The sequence below is a fragment of the Rhinopithecus bieti genome, unplaced genomic scaffold, assembly GCF_001698545.2.
Source record: "Rhinopithecus bieti isolate Rb0 unplaced genomic scaffold, ASM169854v2 scaffold_33330, whole genome shotgun sequence".
Taxonomy (NCBI): Eukaryota; Metazoa; Chordata; class Mammalia; order Primates; family Cercopithecidae; genus Rhinopithecus; species Rhinopithecus bieti.
This window is the reverse complement of record NW_016814059.1, coordinates 524,259-543,976: the sequence shown is the minus strand read 5'-3', so window position 1 is coordinate 543,976 and position 19,718 is coordinate 524,259. Positions and strand designations below refer to the sequence as shown.

At 60.7% G+C, this 19,718-nt stretch overlaps 1 protein-coding gene across 1 annotated transcript in view; it reads right to left on the bottom strand.

Moving 5' to 3' along the window:
• Positions 1-481: 481 nt before the first annotated feature.
• SLC12A7 (solute carrier family 12 member 7) overlaps positions 482-19,718 on the bottom strand; it is a 57,081-nt gene continuing 37,844 nt past the window's right edge. The window contains 9 exon segments of the mRNA XM_017849557.1: positions 482-2,562; positions 3,442-3,575; positions 6,663-6,677; positions 7,451-7,629; positions 10,413-10,520; positions 13,202-13,333; positions 13,456-13,625; positions 14,264-14,459; positions 19,212-19,380. Coding sequence (XP_017705046.1) covers positions 2,471-2,562; positions 3,442-3,575; positions 6,663-6,677; positions 7,451-7,629; positions 10,413-10,520; positions 13,202-13,333; positions 13,456-13,625; positions 14,264-14,459; positions 19,212-19,380 — 1,195 coding nt within the window. The 3' untranslated portion in view covers positions 482-2,470.

The window sequence follows — 19,718 nt, the reverse complement described above, 5'->3', positions numbered from 1 at the left end:
CACTTTAGGAGGCTGAGGCGGGCAGATCACTTGAGGTAGGAGTTCGAGACCAGCTTGGCCAACATGGTGAAACCCCATCTCTACTAATATACAAAAATTAGCTGGGTGTGGTGGTGCATGCCTGTGATCCCTGCTATTCGAGAGGTTGAGGCAGGAAAATAGCTTGAACCCGGGAGGCAGAGGTTCCAGTGAGCTGAGATGGCGCCACTGCACCCCAGCCTGGGTAACAGAGACTGTCTCAAAAATGAATACATAGATGGGGTCATTTTAACACACAGCACTAGGAAGTTTGGGGTAAGGTCAGTTCCAAGCCGATGACATGATTTGGAAGCCCTCGTCCGATTCATATGGTCACTCTCCAGCCACCTAGTTGGCTGTGGCTGGTCAGCCCTGACGCTCCTGCTAGAGAAGGGGCGGCTAGTACATTTTCTCCAGTTGTCTAACGTTTATGCTGAATGAGACTCAAGATTCTTCAACGTACTCAGATTTCATAGGACTTTATTTTTCTACTAACAAAATCATACAAAGACAGGGAAGCTACAAAAGGACACGGAGTCAATTACAAATGGCCGTAGTTACTGGTTACACGGAGTTGGTAACAGAAAGGATGTCTGTCACTTGCTTGCAGAGGCTGCAGCCCAGGGTGGAGGCAGAGAGAGCTGAGCCCTCACGAGCCGTTTGGTGTGCGGGACTGAGTGGCCCTCAGAGGCATCCGGCACACAGGGCTGTTTTCCAGCCACCAGCCGACATTCAGAGCCAGCACCCAGCGGCCACTGTGCCTCTAGCCTGCTCTCCTCTGGGTGCAGGGGACGCAGGACCTGCTGGCCCCATTCAGACACGGAGGAGAGTTTTGCTGCTCAACTCACGCTTAGCCAAGGCAGGCAGAGGCTGCGGGAACTGCTGAGCCCCACTGTGATGTCCGGGACATGCTCTAGGCAGCCGTCACTCTACAGCAACGCCAGCCCTGGTGCGGAAACCACTGTCTGGAAGCACGAGCGCAGCCTCTGCCCTAATTTGAACTTCGTTGATGCGGCTGATTCCCTCGGGAGACCGTGCAAGCCGGATGCAGCCCAAGGCCTGGCCATCTGGGGCCTCCAGTACAGGAGCAACCTCTTTATGGACAACCTCCTTAACCATGTAACTCCCTGGGCTGTTTAAATAAATAAATACGCCACACACAAAGGAAGGCCCAAGTCGGTGCCACTGCTTGCAGTCTGCAAATGTCACCAGAACATGTAAAGCAGAAACTCACCGCGGAAGTGCAAAGTGTGCTGGGCCCTTGAAAGATCTCTCTTCAGTGCCGCTGCCACCGCCTCCACGCAAGGCACAGGCCATGGAGGGGACGCCCGCCCAGGACTCAGCCAGACAGATCCAACGCCAGGCGCCACTGCTGCCCAAGGACCTCCCACACAGGGGCCGTGTCCACCTTCCCTGGAGTGCCCGGGTGGGGATGGCACGTGTGAGCCGGCTCAGAGGGTGAACCGTGCGCCATGCTCCTGGGGTGGGGTGGGGTGGAGAGTCCTGGCTGTCATGGGCCATGTGGGGAACTCGGTGTTCATTCCGTGTGCGTGTGCCCCTGGGTTTCAGTGCATTCACCTGTGCGAGGCACTGTCGGCAGCGGTGGTTGTGGGCTGGGCCCTGTCAGTGCTTATGAAAAGAAATGGCTGGTTTTCTGAAGGCGGGTGGAGACTCGGATGGCTACAAACACAGCCCAGCATGGCAGAGCCAAAACTGGGGGCTCCTTCCTGGAGCATAGGCCCTGACGAACACGTGTTCACCACACACCCGAAAGATGATCCACCATATTCTGGAAAAGCTGAGTTCCCTTTCCAGATGGCCCTAGCCCACGCCTCAGCTCGTGAAATGTGGACCTGCTGAGCCCAGATGCTCCCACACGAGGGTGACACAGGCAGGGACAGAGTCCTCCAGCCTCACTGCCTTGAAGTGCAGAAACACAAAGACAGTCAAGGAACAGAGCGACTCGGAGGTGATCAGGGCCCTGAGCGGAGCCATGGCCAGGGCTGACGTTTCACCTTCATCACCAGGGACAGCTTCAGCTCCGGGTGCTCTTCCAAGAATGTTCTGGATGGGGTAGAAATGCAACCTAACCACTGGGTAAGTCCAGCCAAGAAAAGAACTTTCAGAAACCAAGGCGAGGGCTCACTGGCTTCTTGTGACCTGCAAGAAGATCAGGCCACGTCCAGGTCACTCCTGCAGCAGTGTCTGCCCTCGGACGCAAGGAAATTGTCCAGACGCGCCCTTGCTGGTTGAGCCTGTTGTTTAAGGCTGCTGAACAGGAGAGCCCCAGATGATGGGCCTAGAAACTTCCATAGGAAGCCCCACGGGCAGGTTGGGTGGCATCACTGGGGGACAGGTGTGTTTGCTGTCTGTTTCCCTGGGCCAAGCCCAGGTACAGGCTGCCCACGTTGTCCTCCGTGCCCGTCCCAGCGTGCGGCAATGCTGTTGGGCGTTAGGAGTAGATGGTGATCACCTCCCGGCCGCCACCCCTGACCAGGAGGACTCTGTTCAGCCCCTCGGTCAGGACCTCAAGAAACTCCATGTCTGTGGTCAACAGAGTTAAGGCCAGAGCTGATCTCACCTGGGCGTGTGTAGCTGAAATCGTGTTGGTAGCGAGGTTTTATCTTCTTCCTAGTTAGCTAAGATTTGATTTGTGAAAGGCAGAGCCAAGGTGAGAAGAGGGGTGGGGATTAGAGAGACCCCCGGGCACGGAGAGGCAGGGTAGGGGAGAGAGAGGCCAGTGCTCAGGAAAGAGGAGCACCGTGGCCACAGGAAGGATGAGCAGAGACAGCGACAGAGCCCACGGTGCTGACCCCACCTGACAGGGAACCCCAGCCAAGGGACTGGGTCCTTGCCAGTCTACAGGGGACCTGGTCCACAGCTCCTGACCAGGACCCGTGGAGGACATGCCCTCACTGGCCCTGGCTCTTGGTGCCAACCTGGCAGGGATGTGCCAGGCATCGCCCTGTCTATGCCAATACGCCCAGATACACTGCGGAGTTCTCCTTCCCAACAAAGCATGAATTCCCAAAGCTGCAGCTAATTGGGGCCTTAAAGCTGAGAGCTGGGCTCTTCACTTCCCACCATCGTCTGGGCAGGGTGGGGCCGACCCCCAGCGGAGGTCCCAGGTGCACAATAGGGAGCCTCCCAGCCCCAGGGCAGCCCTGAGCACCTGGGGACAGTGGGGCTGGTACTGTAGGTGGGCCCTCCCTCCCCCACACCAATGCCAGGGTTGGCCCCAACTCTGGCCCTGTCACCACTGGCCTCAGAGCCCCACTGCATCCCAGTCGCAGCTCCCAGGGCCTGGGGCTGAAGGAGAGGCGGGAAGCCAGGCTTGCTCACAGCACCCACAATCCCAGGTCTCAGTGAGAAGCCACCAGGGGATGCCCACATGCCCAGCAGGCACACTGTGGGAAAGGATACAGTTCTCGTCTCCCTGCCGGTTTTTGGGGGGCCCTGGCATGTTGAGCAGGACCAGTTGTGCATCCTGGGACTTGTTGAGGACGACGCCATTGAGCTTCACAGCTGTGTGCATCCGCCTGACGTTGGACTGGTCCCTGGAGGGGAGGTGGGTACGGTCAGCGGGCGGCAGGTGCACCCCACGCTCCGGACATGAGGCTGAGCCGAGCCCTGATGAGCCGCATTTACACGTGCTGGAAAGGGCTGTGTGAGTCAGGATCAGGCGGCTCCTCTGACCCTGAAGGATGCAGAGGCGGCTGCTCCGAGTGAGAGGCGCTGACTGCAGCGGGGCGGGTGTTCAGTAGTGGGAAGCTTTGGCCTCCAGGCACCTAGAACTCAGCACACTAAGGCTGCCAAGCTTCTAAGAGCTAGTCACACGACACAAAAGACAAGCGCTTTCTCAACTACATCTACGTCTGCGAAGCAGGCAGAACAGAGTGGAAGTCATCTGGGTGTCCCGTGTGCCTGACTGACACCTTCGAGGCTGACACATTTCTCTTGACATCCATGGCACTGCCCCTAAACCCCATGTCAGATGCTGCCAAGCACAGACCCGTCAGACTGAGCACACGTGGCCTCCTCTCCGAGGATCCTGATATGCCTGGGTCCGGGGCCCAGAAGCTCAGGCCCCGAGCTCCCCCCGGCCTGTGCAGCCATCGCTGCTGAAGCTCCCGGGGGGGCAGGGTCTGCCGAGAACTCAGCTGGAGGCACAGGCGCTCACAGTGGCCACTGTTGGGGTCCCTTCCCACAGCCCACCCTGCCCCTGCCTGGCCAAGGGCTCAAGGACAAGCACTTCCACTGTGTGGCCGTCCAGCCCCGGCCTTCCGTCCTCACTGACAACGCAGCTCTGCTCCACAGCCCTCCCCGTCTGCTCTCCAAAGCTGCCGTGGCCAGTCCATGTCTCAAAGTGTCCCTGGTGGCCTGGGCCCGGCCACAGCCCCCCAGGAGACTCCCCAGCCAAGTAGGTTTGGGGACACTGCAGAATCATGCTGTGCAGTGCTCAGGCCCCTGCAGGACAGAGCTTACCTCCATCCTCTACCCCACGGTCCCCTCCCTAGGCAGACCCCGAAACCGCAGCAGAACTGGCGTTCCAGGAAGCCACCTCAGGAAACGCCGGCAGAGGGCAGCCCTAGGGGAGCACTCGCGTTTCTGTGTTGGAAAAACCCGGCCCGTGTGTGGACTTGCAGTCAGAGCGGGTCTCAGGCCAGCTGCAGTCAGCACAGTCGTGACCCTGGCCCCCTGGGGAGGTCACCAGTGCCCTGGATGCAGAGGGGCGGTGGCAGACAGACAGGCCCCAAGGACGCCGTCCAGGCTCACGCCCTTTGATCCACTTGACCCTTAAGCCAAATAAACCTGATCACAACCACCAATTTCTAGGAGGAACACGGAGAGGCCTTTCATCTCCTCTCCAGCTTGGTCTAATTACAGATGGGGTCTCTGTCCACAGCACAGTCAAGGGGCTTTCGTTACAGGAACTTGGAACTTTGAATTTGACTTCTGGATAGACCACAATTACCAGTGTGTTTGGGGACAAAGAGCAACTCCAGGAAGTGAGACCAGGCCAGGGGCAAGGGGGGTCGGAGAGGGCAGCATGTCTACAGCCAGTGAGTGCTGGGGTGAAGCAGGGACCTGCCCCTTGGCTGCTGGCGGAGTATGCCGGCTGCCACAGCAAGGAGGACCAGTGCAGACACAGGCACAGAAAAGCACGCTAATGTGTATACACATGCACACACACATGCAGACACACTGACATGTACACACAGGCATCCAGTCACACTAGTACACAAACACGTGCACACAGTATCATGCACAAACAGGCGTGCAGTCATAATGTGCACACAAACACATGCACACTAACACGTAAGACATGCATAGTATGTGCAGACATGCATACTAACGTGTACACAAATGTGCACACAGGCAGGTACATGTCCACCTGCAGGTGCGCTGACAGGTACACGCGAGCATGCGCACAAACGCACAGACATTCCTAAGTGCGCTCCCGGGGACGTCACAGTAAGCTGCGCACATCTCACACCTGCACTGCCCAGAAGAGGTCAGGGCCCAACCTCCAGATCTTCTGAGAACTTCTCCTAGCCCAACCCCAAGGAACTGCTGGGCCAGGAGAGTCAGTGCCGTCCCAAACGCACGCCCCATGTGAACACAAAGCCCACGCGTCGTCCATTCTGGCCCACCTTCTCCTGACCCTACAGGCCTGCGGGGACCTGCCCCTGCCCTGGCCCAGGAGAGGCAAGCCCTGCTGCTGGGAGGAGGCACAGGTGCCACTGCAGGTCCCTGAGTGTGTGTGCCGGTGCACGTGTGTGTCAAACCCTACTCCTGGGTTTAGTCCTCATTCTGCAGCTTTAATTAATACGCTATTCTGAAGGCACTTTCAGATTCACAGAATGGAGCAGGAAGTACAGGGATTCCCTGCACGCCTCCCACACAGCTGCAGTGTCTCGAGTCTGATTAATTCAGATTTCAGGGTTAAAGATAAAAAGGGAAGTGTGGCCACTCAGCCAAGGCGTTCCTCACTCAGGCCCCAGGCACCGCCTGCCCACAAGGAAAACACCGCCCAGGCAGTTACTGGCAGGGGCAGGCAGGGGACAGAGACAGCGTCGAGGACTCCCGGGGAGCAGCTTGGGGGTCCGTCCAGGGCACTCCCTCCCACCCACCCCGGAGCTCAGACGCAGGCAGCTCCCGCCCCAGGGTCCGACCACACAGAGAACTGATCCGCAACCCTCTCCACCTGGAGACCGAACGGTCAGTCCCCGGGGTGTACGGCTTTCACATGGAAGGCATTCCACGTGGGGACGCAACTCAGCTAGCGCCTGACCTAGAAGGACGTGGAAGGACTGACGGGCCCTGTGAGGCACGCGCCTCCCCTCCACTCCGGAGCAGCTCAGCCACCTCCCAGGTCTCAGTTCCTGGGCCTCACTTAGGAAGAGGCTTCAGGTGTGTGCTGGAGCCACCGTGAACAGAGGGGAGCAAAGGCAACAGGAAATTGATGTGGAAGCCAAGGCAGCACTAGGTAAACTCTGGCCACACTCGGATGCACACAGGCCAGCGTGCACAGGGCAGTCACAGGCCTGGAACACACACACAGACACACACAGGCCATGCACACACAGGCATGCAGGGCAACCGGGCCTGGGAGGCAACCTGGTTACAGCGAGTGGACTTACAGGTTTCCCCATTCTCTATGCAGCAGAGAAAAACAAGAGTGCGTTACTGACTTCAGGAGTGAGCACCGGGGCTGTTCCAGACATCACAGCTGCCCGGGAGAACGCCGCCTCGTCCCACCCCACAGGGCCTGGGAGCCCCCAGTCCTTCCTAAGAATCCAGCTTTAGGATCTGGCTCCAACCCCAGGTGAGAGGTGTCTCTGGTGCTGTCACCCTGGGACTCAGAGGCTGAGTCTGCAGAACCAGACCCACACCCCCAAGGACCTTGTCCAGCCCTGGTGTTCGCAGCCCAAGGCCACAAGTGGGAGCCTTGGTGTGGGGCAGGCCCTGGAGCAGCCTGAACTACCCACAGGGTGAAGGCCAGGAATTCCGTGCCCACTGGCACACGCCGCCTCGCCTCCACGGAACACTCATCTGCCTGCTGCAGTGAGGCTTGCACAGCAGAGCAGGGCAGGCCTGGCTGCAGGGCTGACTTCGGGGCCGGCCTAGGTACCAGGAGGACCACTTGGCACCCAGCACCTCAGCGCCATGGCTCTACATCACATAAGAAACGATCCTCAGTGCCCACACACGGCTATAACAATTCTCAAATAGAAGGACCAGAAAACGCCGAACTCAGGGCCCGGCCTTGGCAGCAGCAGGACCCCTCAGTGCCCACTCAGGCAGCTGCCTATTCTCTAATGGGCCCACTGGCCTGCGGGGTTGCCCCAAAGCTCTTAAGTGGTTAGGAAAGGGACTCTGTCCTGTCAGGTCAGCACTGCCAGGACCTGTCACATGCACGGACACTCACGGCTTCATGCTGAAGAGGTCTTTGAACCCAGACAGGCTGGTGTCTCTGTTCCTGTACTTCTCGGCAATCAGCTTCTCCCTGGTCCAGGTCATCTGCACCTTGTCTGGCGTAGGCGGCGCTTGGGTCCTGGCCGCTGCTGCGGTATGCGACGCAGTGTTCCTGTCGTGGATCAGCTGGGCCTGGTGGGCCCGGGATTCGTTGAGACCAGCCAGTCTCAAAACACCCCTACCCGGGACCCAGCCTGGCTTCCAGCACCGGCCCTGAGCTGCCCCCCCGGCTGCCTCCCTCCTCCCAGGCTGCCTCCCTCCTCCCAGGCTGCCTCCCTCCTCCCAGGCTTCCTGACCAAACGCTCACTTCCTCCTCCCATCTTCACCCCCTCACCGTCCCGCCCTGGCCCTGAACTGGAGAGAAAGGCCCCACGACCCAGTGCTGACAGGAGGGGACACGTGCTGGGAGAGTCTCCTCCCCACCTGACGGGGCTCCACGCACACTGTGTTCACCCCGACCACCCGCTCGCCCACACAACCAGCACGCAGGCGTCCCTGTCTCAGGGAGGCTCAGGGCAGGTGGGGCCGTGCCAGCATCCAGGCCCTGTCCCACGGAAGCAGGCTGTGTCTGACCAGCCAGGGGACATTTGGGGGCCAGTTGGGCTGACAGGGGCCCTATGGGGCACCGCTGGGGCCAATGACAGGGCCAGCCCCATGGGTCACTTCGGACAATCCGAGGAAAATGAGAACACCGTCCGCCCCTCGCTGTAGGCGCTGAAGGGGAAGTGGTGCCCTCACTGCAAGGTTGCACCAACGGCACAGTCCCTGGTGGTTAAACACCCTCCACGGGGTCCTCCCTCCCTCCCTGCACCCTTCATGCCCTCCTGCTGTTGTGGCCAGTCTGAAGGGGAGGCCAGTGGGAGCTCCCAGACATGGGTGCCACCTTGGAAGTTATATTTACACATGTGCCGGAATGGCCACCTCTCCCACCGTGGCTGGAGCCCTGCCTGAGTCTGTGCCGCAGCCCGGGGGAGCCGCTCGTCTCAGGGGCATCAGGAGTCCGGAGCCCTGCCTGAGTCTGTGCCGCAGACCAGGGAAGCCGCTCCTCCCAGGGGCCTCAGGAGTCTGTGAGCCCCGGGATGATTTTAAAAAGCCAAAGGCCCAGAGTGATTTCACTGGACCAGGTTCTTCCTCCCCAAATAAACATGCTTAACTTGGATGCCAGTCCTTCTCAAAAGGGAAGAGGTTGGCACAGATGGAGGAGGGCCTGGGGCTGCCTCCCTCTCTGGACATGGACAGCAGGCCCCAGGCCTCTACTCACTGTGGCTGGCCCTGCAGCCACCTCACAGCCCGGCCCGGCCTAAATTTCCCATGGCCTTGAATGTGAAACCAGACCCAAGGGCTGCCTGCTCTCAGCAGTGCCAGCGCCGCCCACCTGGCCCTGAGGGCCACCGTGTAAGGCACTAGAGGGTGCCCAGCCAGCGTCTGCACAGCAGCTCAGCCAAACCCCAGCCTCCGCAGAGCAGCGACATCTCCAAACCCGCCCTGGCCCAGCAGGGGCCCTTCGAGCTCCAGCTTGCCGCTCCCACTCCTGGTCCCTCCTCGGTCAGCATTTGCCGACTCTCCACACTGAACTTCCCATCAAGCCGTGGGTGGATTCTTGCTCCTGGCTGGACCCGGGCTGAACCCTTGTGATGCCAGGGCGACCCTGCTGGAGCTTAGGGACCTGGCCTGGACAGAAACAGAGGATGTGGGTCCTCCCAGCACTCCTGGCTGCCCGGGCCCCCATGGAAGGGGTCTCTGTAAACAGACAAGCTGGGCGTCCCCCCTGGGTCCTGCATCTGTGCCCACCCTGACCTGCCGAGGGTCTGGGAGCCGGCAGAGCCGCGCTTCTCTGTTGGGGAGAGCGGTGGTCACTGCTTAGTGATTCCGGCTGGCAGCGCATATGGCCCTAGACACAGACCCGTGTACTGCAGGTTCCTGCTGAGGCCGAGGCCCCAGGGCAGGCAAAGCCTCTGTCCCTGCCGCCACTGTCACTGTAGTCTCAGAAAACCATCGCCTGCACCTGGTCTGCAGACACAGACACGCGTGTGATGCCAGCCTGGTGGGAGCCACGAAGACCCCACGAGGCCGTGACCTCACAGAGCTGAGCGTCCTGCTACCAGGCGACCCCCACACCGTCCTCTGGTGTGAAGTGACCCCAGAAACGCATGCCCTCGGGGTCTCACAGTGGCCACAGAGCCCAGCCCAATGTAACTCAGGTGGACACACCTGGACATTCTCAGCAGCCTACAGGTACCCACGGAGCCAAAGCCACTGCAGCTGGGCGGGCAGCTTCCACGTGTGGAGGCTGAGCAGGTCTGCGTTGGTGGCAGGGTGTGGTGGCACCTCCTCTCCAGCTCACTTCCCTCCCTCCACACATACTCACTCTCCCCTCCCACTTGGTCTTGGATAGGAGGACGGAATCTGTGCACACTGTGTGGAAGGGCGCTGAGGGGCTCCAGGCTTTCAGGCTGTGAGACGAAGCAGCCATCGTAAGAAGCTGCAGGCACTCATGTGGGCACTCATGCAGGCACTCATCTGGCTCAGAAGCCGCTGACCCTGTCAGAGGGCACCACCCTTGGGGAGGGTCCGCACGTCTCCTGCCTGCATTGCTGCTCAGTTAGAAAAGCTAAGTTCAAAGGTCCTGGCCCTGTCACTTCCTGTACATGAGCGTGCATCTGGCAGGCCGCCATTCCTCTAACCAGGCACTCGCATGCCCAGGCTCCAACGAGCTCTGGCTCTGACCCCACTCCTGCGCTCCTGCAGGGCCTCTGCCACCTCCACGCGGACCAGGGACTGAGACTGCAACGCAGCACCTGAGGAATGCTCTCTGGAGGACCCTCCTGGGCTGCAAGAGAGTCCCAGGAAAGACTCAGCAAAGCCGGCTGTACTTCTCAGAAAGCCTGGTCTCTGTGGCCGCGGCCCCCACGCACCTCTCGCTCCCGCTCGTTCTTGGACAGCTGCATCTGCTTCAGCATCTGTGACCTCTGCTCCATCATGAGTGTCCTCTCGTAGGTGAAAGCAGAAATGTCGTTTTCAACCTAGAAAGTTGCCAAGCACATAGTAAGCCCAGTGTGCACAGAACCATGACTGCCTCCAACACCGCCCCGGCACCCAGAGACTGAGCTGCCCTGAGCGGTGGGGAGAGGCCATGTGTCCCGGGCCCCACAGGCCCCCTCTGGCTCTCAGGCCCCCCGCCCAGTGGCCAGGAAGGTGTGAGACAACGGGCAGTCACGCTGCACACACACTCTGCTCACGTCCCTCCCCGGGACCCTCCGACCGGGCACAAGGGCAGCTGTGAGGACAAGGCCGCAGTCACAAACCAACCCAGCGCATGCGGCTCAGGGCAAGGCACTGCCCCGTGGGGCTGTAGGATCCACGCCCATAGATGTCACTGTCTATGCTTGGGGGGCTCGGCACCACGGGAAACCCACCCAGGACACATGGAGAATCCACAGCACAACCTCAGAGCCCACCATGCGGGACCCTGTGTCTCACCCGCTGCACCCGCTGTGCGGGACCCCTGTGTCTCACCCGCTGCACCCGCCGTGCGGGACCCCTGCGTCTCACCCGCTGCACCCGCCGTGCGGGACCCGCTGCACCCGGCTCATGGGAGTTGGGAGCAGCTGTGCCTGTTAAACGCCAGTGTTTAAAACAGCACACCATATCGGGCGCAGTGGCTCACACCGGTCATCTCAACACTTTGGGAGGCCGAGGCGGGTGGATCACTTGAGGTCAGAAGTTTGAGACCAGCCTGGCCATCATGGTGAAACCCCATCTCTACTAAAATACAAAAAAAAAAAAAAATTAGCCAGGTGTGGTGACGCGCACCTGTAGTCCCAGCTACTTGGGAGACTGAGGCAGGAGAATTGCCTGAACCCAGGAGATGGAGGTTCCAGCCTCAGGGACAGAGCGAGACTTTGTCTCAAAAATTTTTTAAAAAAACAAACAGCACGCCAGACTGAATGGCAGCGGCCCACACACCCCTCTCCAGCCAGGTGACACTTTGGGGCCAGGGCCACGGTGGGGTGGGCAGCACCAGCCCTGCCAGAGATGTGGCCGAGAGCATCGGGGGTGCAGGGAGCTGCAGGTTCCCGGACTTCAGAGCTAACAACCCCTGCTCAGGAGCTGGTGAGCTGCCTCTGGCACCACGGGGGTGCTGGGGTGCGGCTGGGGGTGCGGCAGGGGCCATGGGCTCACTTTGCCTGTTTCCTCTGGGCCCCAATGGCCGCCCCACCTGGCCCCCTGGCAGGGCTGGTTCTCCCAGGCAGCATTTTGTTACCATTTTACTAAGTGGTTTTATGACTTGGAAATAACGTTATTCATACAACTATTAGCACCAATAATAACTCCTACAACCTTGAACCTGCAAAGCCTCGTCCAAGCAAGACAAACTCCAGCCATCGTCCCTGAAGACACAGCCACGAGCAAATGAAGCCCAGTGTACAAAACTGGGCAGAAGACCGCCCAGTGTCACGCAGGCCCGCGGCCCTCGACCTAGGAAAGGTCCTACAGGGCAAGAGGAAAAACCGAGTTCCACGGGAACTGACGCAGAAACACAGAAAGTTGTCGGTGGGGCATGAGGCCACGCCTGGCCTCACTCACAGCCAGACACAAACCCGGAGCAGGCGCTTGGGGCCTCTGCCATACCCAGGGCTGGGGGGCTGAGGGGCTGGGGGGCTGGGGAGACCGCACCTCCCAGGCTGCTGCAGGGGCACCGATGGCTTCCTGGGGGACAGCATGACAGTCTCTATCCAGCTTTATGTCTTCCCAGCACACACCTCTAGGAGTCCAGGCCACCGAGGGCCTGCAAAACCGTGCACTGGGGTCATGGGAGCCAGAAGAAATCAGGACTTTGTGGGTTCTGACTTCAAGGCCAGTGTTGTTGGTGTGATCCACATGGGGTCAAAACCCACAAAGTCCCGGGACCGCCAACAGGACCGGAGGAGAAGGCACAGCCGTGGATCCGGGTGGGCTGGTAGGGAGCAATAGCATGGTTCTATCCAGCACAAGGGGCCCACCAGACCCCCAGGGTCCAGAGCTCTATGCTTGGGGGCCGGGAGCAAGCGCTCCCACGTCAGGCCTCCGCCCATCAACCCCGTCCTCTCCAGGCTTGAAGGACGGGACGAGTCTCTGTCCAGGCCCCGCCTGCAGCGGACTGAGGGGTTGTCTGTCCTATGCAATGGCTGCGGCCTGGCCTCACTCTGACCAGTGCCCTTCTTCCCTAGTCCCGACTGCTGACGTGGGGTTTCTAGCCGTGGGACTGGGCCCATCTGGGGAGAGCACCCAAAACGGGAGGTGCTCAGAGGTGCATCCACCATGGCAATACCACTGAGGCGTGAGGTGCACCCACCATGGCAATGCCACTGAGGCGTGAGGTCCTGGACAGGGTCCCGGGCCGAGGAGGACATGAGACCATGGGGGACACGGAGACACCGACGCCGGCTCTAGGACAACACCCCGCCCAGGTGACACGAGGTGTCAACAGGGACACACGGGCTCTGTGCTCTCTGCAATGTCCTGGCGATTCCAAAACCAAGCCTCCTCAACCGCCCCGCAAGGCCCGGCAGTCCCCACCACAATCGCCACCACCTTCTCCTCCCCACCTCCACCTCCACCTCCACCTCACGAGGCCCACAGCCCTCCCCCTTCAGCCCCACCTCCTCCCCCATCTCCTCCCCCCTTCCCCTCCGACCTCCTCCCCTCAAGCCGCAGGCCTCACCATCTCCACCACCTCCACCTCGGCACTGATGCGCAGGTGGTACAGGAACATCTGCAGGTCCTTCTTCATCTGGATGCTGTTGTCGTCCACCTGGGCCACCGTGAAGATGCGCATCCGGCACTTCCTCCACACCTGGAGACAGGGCGGGTATGGCTGCGGGGCCTTGGAGGAGCCTGCCGGGCCCACGGCGCGTGGGGTAGCCGTGCTCCGGCTGGTGCGTCCCCGTCCCCACCCCTGTCCCCGTCACACCCCACCTTGTGCTGGCGCAGCAGGAAGGGAAGCAGCATGAGCATGCCGCCGTCATGCACGATCCACCACACGTCGATGCAGCCCCCACTGAAGCGCTCCTGGTTTTGCGGAAACGAGTCAACGTTCTTGGCCACCAGCAGAGCCTGGTGCGCGGTGGTGGTGTCGCGGACGGTGTCTGTGAGAGAGGTGGCCCTCCGCAGGTCACCTGAGGCCAGGGTGCGGGACGGGCCTCGGTGGAAGTGTCTGGCCTCCCCTGGGACTCACAGCCAGCGCAGGGGTGGGCACAGCGAGGCGAGTGGCATCCCCGCAAAGCCCCCACCCTCACTCCGTCAGCTCCTCCAAGGCCCAGCCAGAGACTCACAGCAGAGTTCAGTTGCTGGTCATGTGCCCAGGAACTCCCCCAGCCCCCGCGGGGCTCTGGGAGAAGGGGAGGGAGTGCCTGGACACTTTCAGATGGCCGCTCCCCGGCCAGAGCCTTCCACAGCCTCAGAGCACACACCCTCAGGCCGGCAGCCTCGAGGCCCGTCGGGACCTGACAGCGCACAGGCCTGGGGACTTCGAGGGGACAGTGAGCGGACGGCGGGGGGACAGCGAGCAGACGGCGAAGGGACATCGAGGGGATGGCGAGGGGACAGTGAGGGGACGGTGAAGGGAAGCTGAAGGGACAGTGAGGGGATGCAGAGGGGACAGTGAGGGGACGGTGAAGGGAAGCTGAGGGGACAGTGAGGGGATGCAGAGGGGACAGTGAAGGGACGCTGAGGGGACGAAGAGGGGACAGTGAGGGGATGCCGAGGGGCCGCCAGCCACACCTACCCACAAAGTTCTTCCAGGAGAAGGGGTTGTCCTCCTGCTTCCAGGACGCAGGCCAGGCCATGAGCACTGTGTTGTGCTTCAGGCCGCCCAGGCCGGCCGACTGGATCAGGTGGGACATGCCGTCCCGCAGGCTGGACGAGACCACCAGCTGGCAGAAACCCTTGGCCTTCTCTGCACTCATTAGGGCCCGTATGTTCTGCGGGAGACAGGACAGGTTAGTGCTACGGCCCCCAAGAAGGAGTGGGGCGTGCAGACCCACACCCACCACCTACGGTGGCCAGAGCACCCCCACCACCTCCGTGGACCCAGCAGGAGGGAAGGCCTGAAAGCTCAATGGTGTGCCGTGGTGCTCCAGGCCACTGTGTGCGTGTGCGCGCGTGTGTGTGTGTGCATACTCACACACTGGGGAGAGACACGCAGAGCAGGTGCGACTGATGCATGTGCAGGTGATGTGGAGGGCTGCTCTGGGCACATAACGCCAGGCAGTTCTCTGAGGTGATCCACAACATCCTAGACCCACCCCCCACTTCACTTGGATTCTCTGGGGCAGGTTCATACACCTGGTGCCTCAGAAACACCTGAAAATGGGTCAAATTAGCAACTCTTCAAAGAGAGGCCGTGGGGTCCAGGATGAAGCACCTTAAGAGCAATGGCGGTGGTGGAGGGCTTCAGGGGAGTCACTGTTGTGTGTAGTCTCCTCCCGGAGTTGGGGGGGTCACTGCTGTGTGCATTCTCCTCCCGGGGTGGGGGGGTCACTGCTGTGTGCATTCTCCTCCCGGGGGTGTCTGAGTGGCTCGACTCCACGGGGGGGCCGCACAAGCGTGGCCGAGGGCCTGCCACGCACTAAAGCCACATGTGTGTGGACACAGGTCTTCCACCCTCTGATCTTCACGCAACCTCAGGCCCTGGAACCCCAGGGAATGCCCTGCTGGGTCTCAGCCTTGTGTGGTACCAGTGGCCCCTTCCCGCCTGATTCTCCCTTTTGGAGAAAACGTGCCTCTCCCAGACTGTCTCCTGCTGCGTTCTGGGATAACCACTTCCTTGCTTGCACAGATCTACAGACAGAGCAGTTCTGTCCAGGATGGACCAGATCCCACATTTCACTGGCTTCTGGTTTGGATGCTTAGAGGATGAGATTTGGGAGCTCTGAGCGACGAGATTTACATGAGACTTGGGACTCAGCTGGTCTGTGCAGGGCTGAGACTTCGGGAGACGTACACGTGTATCAGATATGAATTTCAGGGCCCAGAGTGCAATTGCAGTGGGTTGAACGGTGGCCCCCAAAAAGAGGATACCCACATCCCGGCCCCGGGAACCGGAGAATGCAAGCTTATTTGAGAAAACTGTCTCCGTGGATGTATTGAAGAACCTTGTAATTAAGTGACGATCTTGAGAGAGCATCCTGGGTCAGAGTTGGGCCCTGAAGCCACTGACAAATGACCTTACAGGATGAAAGCAGGAAGAGCTCTCAGACTGGGAGGAGGTGGCTTCGTGCAGGTGTGGACAGAGGCAGAGGGACCGGCGCCCAGGGTCGCCTGGGGCCCCCGGAGCTGGAGGAGGCGTGGGGGTCCTCCCAGGAGACTCTGGAGGCAGCGTGGCCTGTGGTCTCCTTCATCACAGACTCCCAGGCTCCAGAACTGGGAGAGAACAGACGCCCTTTGCTGTGAGCTGTGTGGTCTCTGTCCCGTCACGGGAGCCCTGGGCCACTCGGAGACCAGAGCCACCACCTGCCTCCTTTGCCGAGATTCCAGTGGCCCCTATGTCAGCCTGACTGGTGTCCTCACCCCCTACCCTGGCTCCCACCTAGAGCTCCACCAGCCCTTCACACACAAAACACCACCTAGTGTTCTCCCACAGCCCCGCTCCTCCTCGGGCACCCCTCGCCCACACTCCGCTCTCCAGACACCTCCACCTTCTGCCCAGCTGCCTGGGGCAAGACGGGACAGGGTGCGGGGCCAGCAGATACGCTCCTCTTTGACACTTTCGCTTAGGTCAGGAAAGGCCTGAGCATGTTATCCCCAAGGGGCGCCAGCCAGCAAGCAGAGGCAGGGGCCCCAGCGAGGCAGAGACCAGCTGGAGGTGGAGGCTGCGGGGTGGACACAGCGGCCCCGGGCAGGAAGGCGCCGGGAAGCGCCTGCCTCGGGGGTCACGTGGGAAGAAGGCAGGAAGCACGGCTGTTTCAGCAAAGGCCGCACAGCAGCCTCTTTATGCGGCTGCTTCTCATCCCCACGAGACCCCTCTGAGGGCAATTCAGGCTCTCTGTTCCTGGGCCCCCATCTGGCCGGAGACCAGAGCCCAGGGAAAGCCCTGTTCAGGATCAACCAAGTTTGGACGCAGCCACTGGAGGGGCCCTGAGGGTCTCCAAGTGCTGGAGCCATGTCACGGTGGCCACTTCCCACATGACCGGCTGCTGTGTTCACCCCACGTGCTGGCTCCAAGGAGTCGGAGCTGGGGATCTCACCTCTCCTCTGGCCTCACCGTTGGGAAAACCACCTTGCAGGACTGCAGGGTTTCAGGAGGACGCGGCACTGCCCTGGCCTGGCAGGAACTCAGCACTGTGTCGGGGGACCCTGTTACTACAAGTCCCCGCACCCGCCCAGCGCGGCAACCACAGAGGCCTCCATGCAGACAGACCTCAACCCAGAGGGCAACAGGCCCTTTACAAGTGGGGAGCAAGAATGCCAGTGCCTTAGGACCCCTTTCGTGCCAATCAGTGCCACACAGAACAGAGCACAAGGGCGTGCGTGAGCCTCCCTGGCGACTGCATGAGTCACGAAGCTGCACGCTTCTTAGAGAAAAGTCTATGCTTTACAGACTTGCTCAGGCCAGGCGCAGTGGCTCACACCTGTAATCCCAGCACTTTGGGAGGCCGAAGCAGACGAATCACTTGAGCTCAGGAGTTCGAGACCAGCCTGGCCACTGTGGCGAAACCCTGTCTCTACTAAAAGTACAAAAATGAGCCGGGCGTGGTGGTGGGCACCTGTAATCCCAGATACTTGGAAGGCTGAGGCAGGAGAATTGCTTGAACTCGGGATGTGGAGGTTGCAGTGGGCTGGGATCGCACCATTGCATTGCAGCCTGAGCAACAGGCGAGACTCTGCCTCAAAAAATAAATAAATAAAAACTAAAAAAAAAAAAGATTTGCCCAATATTTCTCTAATTTCACACTAACATAGCCACGATGGAGGAGAACACAGCTCCCCAGAGCAGCGCACCCCAGAGGCAGCCAAGGGAAGGCGGGGCCTGCAGCTGGCTCCAGCCCTCACCACCAATGCAGCTAAGTCACAGCCAAAGGCTCGCTGAGAGCAGCGGCGGCAGGGTGGGCTCGGTCCCCCATCGCGAGAGCGGGCTCCTGTCTGAGGCTGCCCCAGAGCCCCCAGCCGAAGGGCTGTCGGCCGGAGCGGATCTGGCTGTGAGCTGCATTAGATGTGAGAGTGAAAGTGAGGGCAGCTCTTCCCATGGCGGTGATGACTGTGGCAGAGCGTGGCAGGCCATCCCGTCATCCCCCCCGTCACTGCAATCCCAGCCCTGTCCCTCACGTGCCCAGATGCGCCTTCACACACCTCCAGGGAGGTCAGGTGGTGCCAGGATTCTTAGAACCCACACCATCAGGGCAGTTCCAACTCCGGGATTCCTCCTAAGAGCATTCCAGCACGGGATAAGAAACACGGAAAGGGACATATGGGGACCAGGACTGTGAACATCCCCCCGAAAACCACAATACCTAAATCCACGGGTTCACAGTCAATAGCAGCTAACGCCTGAACCCGTGGTGAGCCACGATGCCACTGTCAGGGAAAGGGAAGGCCCAGAACATCTCCTATCTTCCCTGGAAAAGCGGCCCTGTGGAGCAGCCTGAGAGGGTGGCCGTCCATGTGGCCAAGGTGGCGGGAGGGGCGGGGGCCATTTTTTACCTCCACGGATCCTGGCCCTAGGGGTCACGCCACCGGAGGCCGCTACCGTCCACACACCCACAGCCCTGTTGAGCTGCATTCCCACCCCTAGGCTAACCGGCCTGGATCTGGACGGGCCTCAGTGCGGCTGTGGTTGTGCAGAGAAATGGACAGCAGGGGCCGGCTGCAGATGCCTGGACACAGCCACAAGGCCCCAGTGGGGGCATGACAGCAGGGAGCTGGCTCCCAACCCACAGCAAGGACAGAGGGGGCACCCGCATGGGAGGGCCTCGGACACACACCACCACAACAGGCACTTTGTGTAGGCTCCACAGACTCCCACAGACACGAGGGGGAAGGAGGCGGCTCAAGGCGCTGGCAGCAGCCAGCCCTGCCTGGAAACGAGGCACCCCGGCATGAAAATCATGCAGCTGGGCGCTCGGAAACTCCCCATTTTAGCGAGAAATACAGAAGTAACTCCAGGTGGCGTGACGGGCCCCGCGGGCTTTGGCGGTGTCATAATTCCATTTCTGGACAGTGAGAAGCTTCCCATAAGAAGTTTGAAAATCAGAGAAATGAAGACATGAAGTCTCAGGCCCTGATGTCCTGGGGGAGGCGACTGTGGCAGCACGGTACACACCCAGGGCACTCACCTGTCCCTCCCCACAAAGCTCTGAGTGGGCAGAAATTCGGCCGCCCACAGGCATCACGCTTACACGGCCCCCAGGGAGCTCCAACAGCAGACGAAGACTGAGCTTGCAGCAGAACCATGACTGCAGCTCTGGACGGGGCTCACCCATGGTGGGAGGAGGCGGTCCCAGGGTTCGCCCTTGGAAAGCTAATGGCCCTCAGCGCCTCCCAAGCGTCCCAGGGTGCGGCTGGCACTCCCAGGCCTCAGCACACCGCTCCGAGCTCAAAGCCACCGCCATGGCTGAAACACAGCAGTGCCATGCACAGCACAGTGTTGACACGTCGCGATGAGGACATACCAGGGCGCGTTTCCTGTGCAGCCCGGGTGGGAAAGGGGCCCGGCCCCCAGACCCTGCCCTGCCCACCTCCTCGGCCCGCTGTGCCTCCATGTGCTTGTCCAGGTATGTCCCCTCCAGCACCGAGCCCACGATGGTCAGGCCCTTGCCGGCCTTCAGCTGTGACGTGAAGGACAGCAGGCGGGGGTGCTTCACAGCCTGCTCTGCGTCCAGGTTCAGCATCACCAGCACTTGGGGCCTGCAGCGGGGGTGGGGTGGCTGTTACCATGGCAATACTCACCCATGCACCCGCACACGGCCCATCAACAGGGCAGGTGGGACGGCTGGGGCACGTGACACAAGTGGGACAAGTGACAAAAGGGACAGGTGACACAGATGGGATGGGGAGACATGTGACACAAGTGGGGTAAGCTGAACAGGTGACAGGTGAGACAGGCCACACAAGCCAGGTGGGACAGGCAGGGCCGATGGACAGTTGGGCACTAGCCAGGCAGGACAGGTGAACAGGCAGGTTAGACAGGTGGGACAGGTGACATGCTGGACAGGTGAGACAATGGCCCAGGACACATGCCGGAG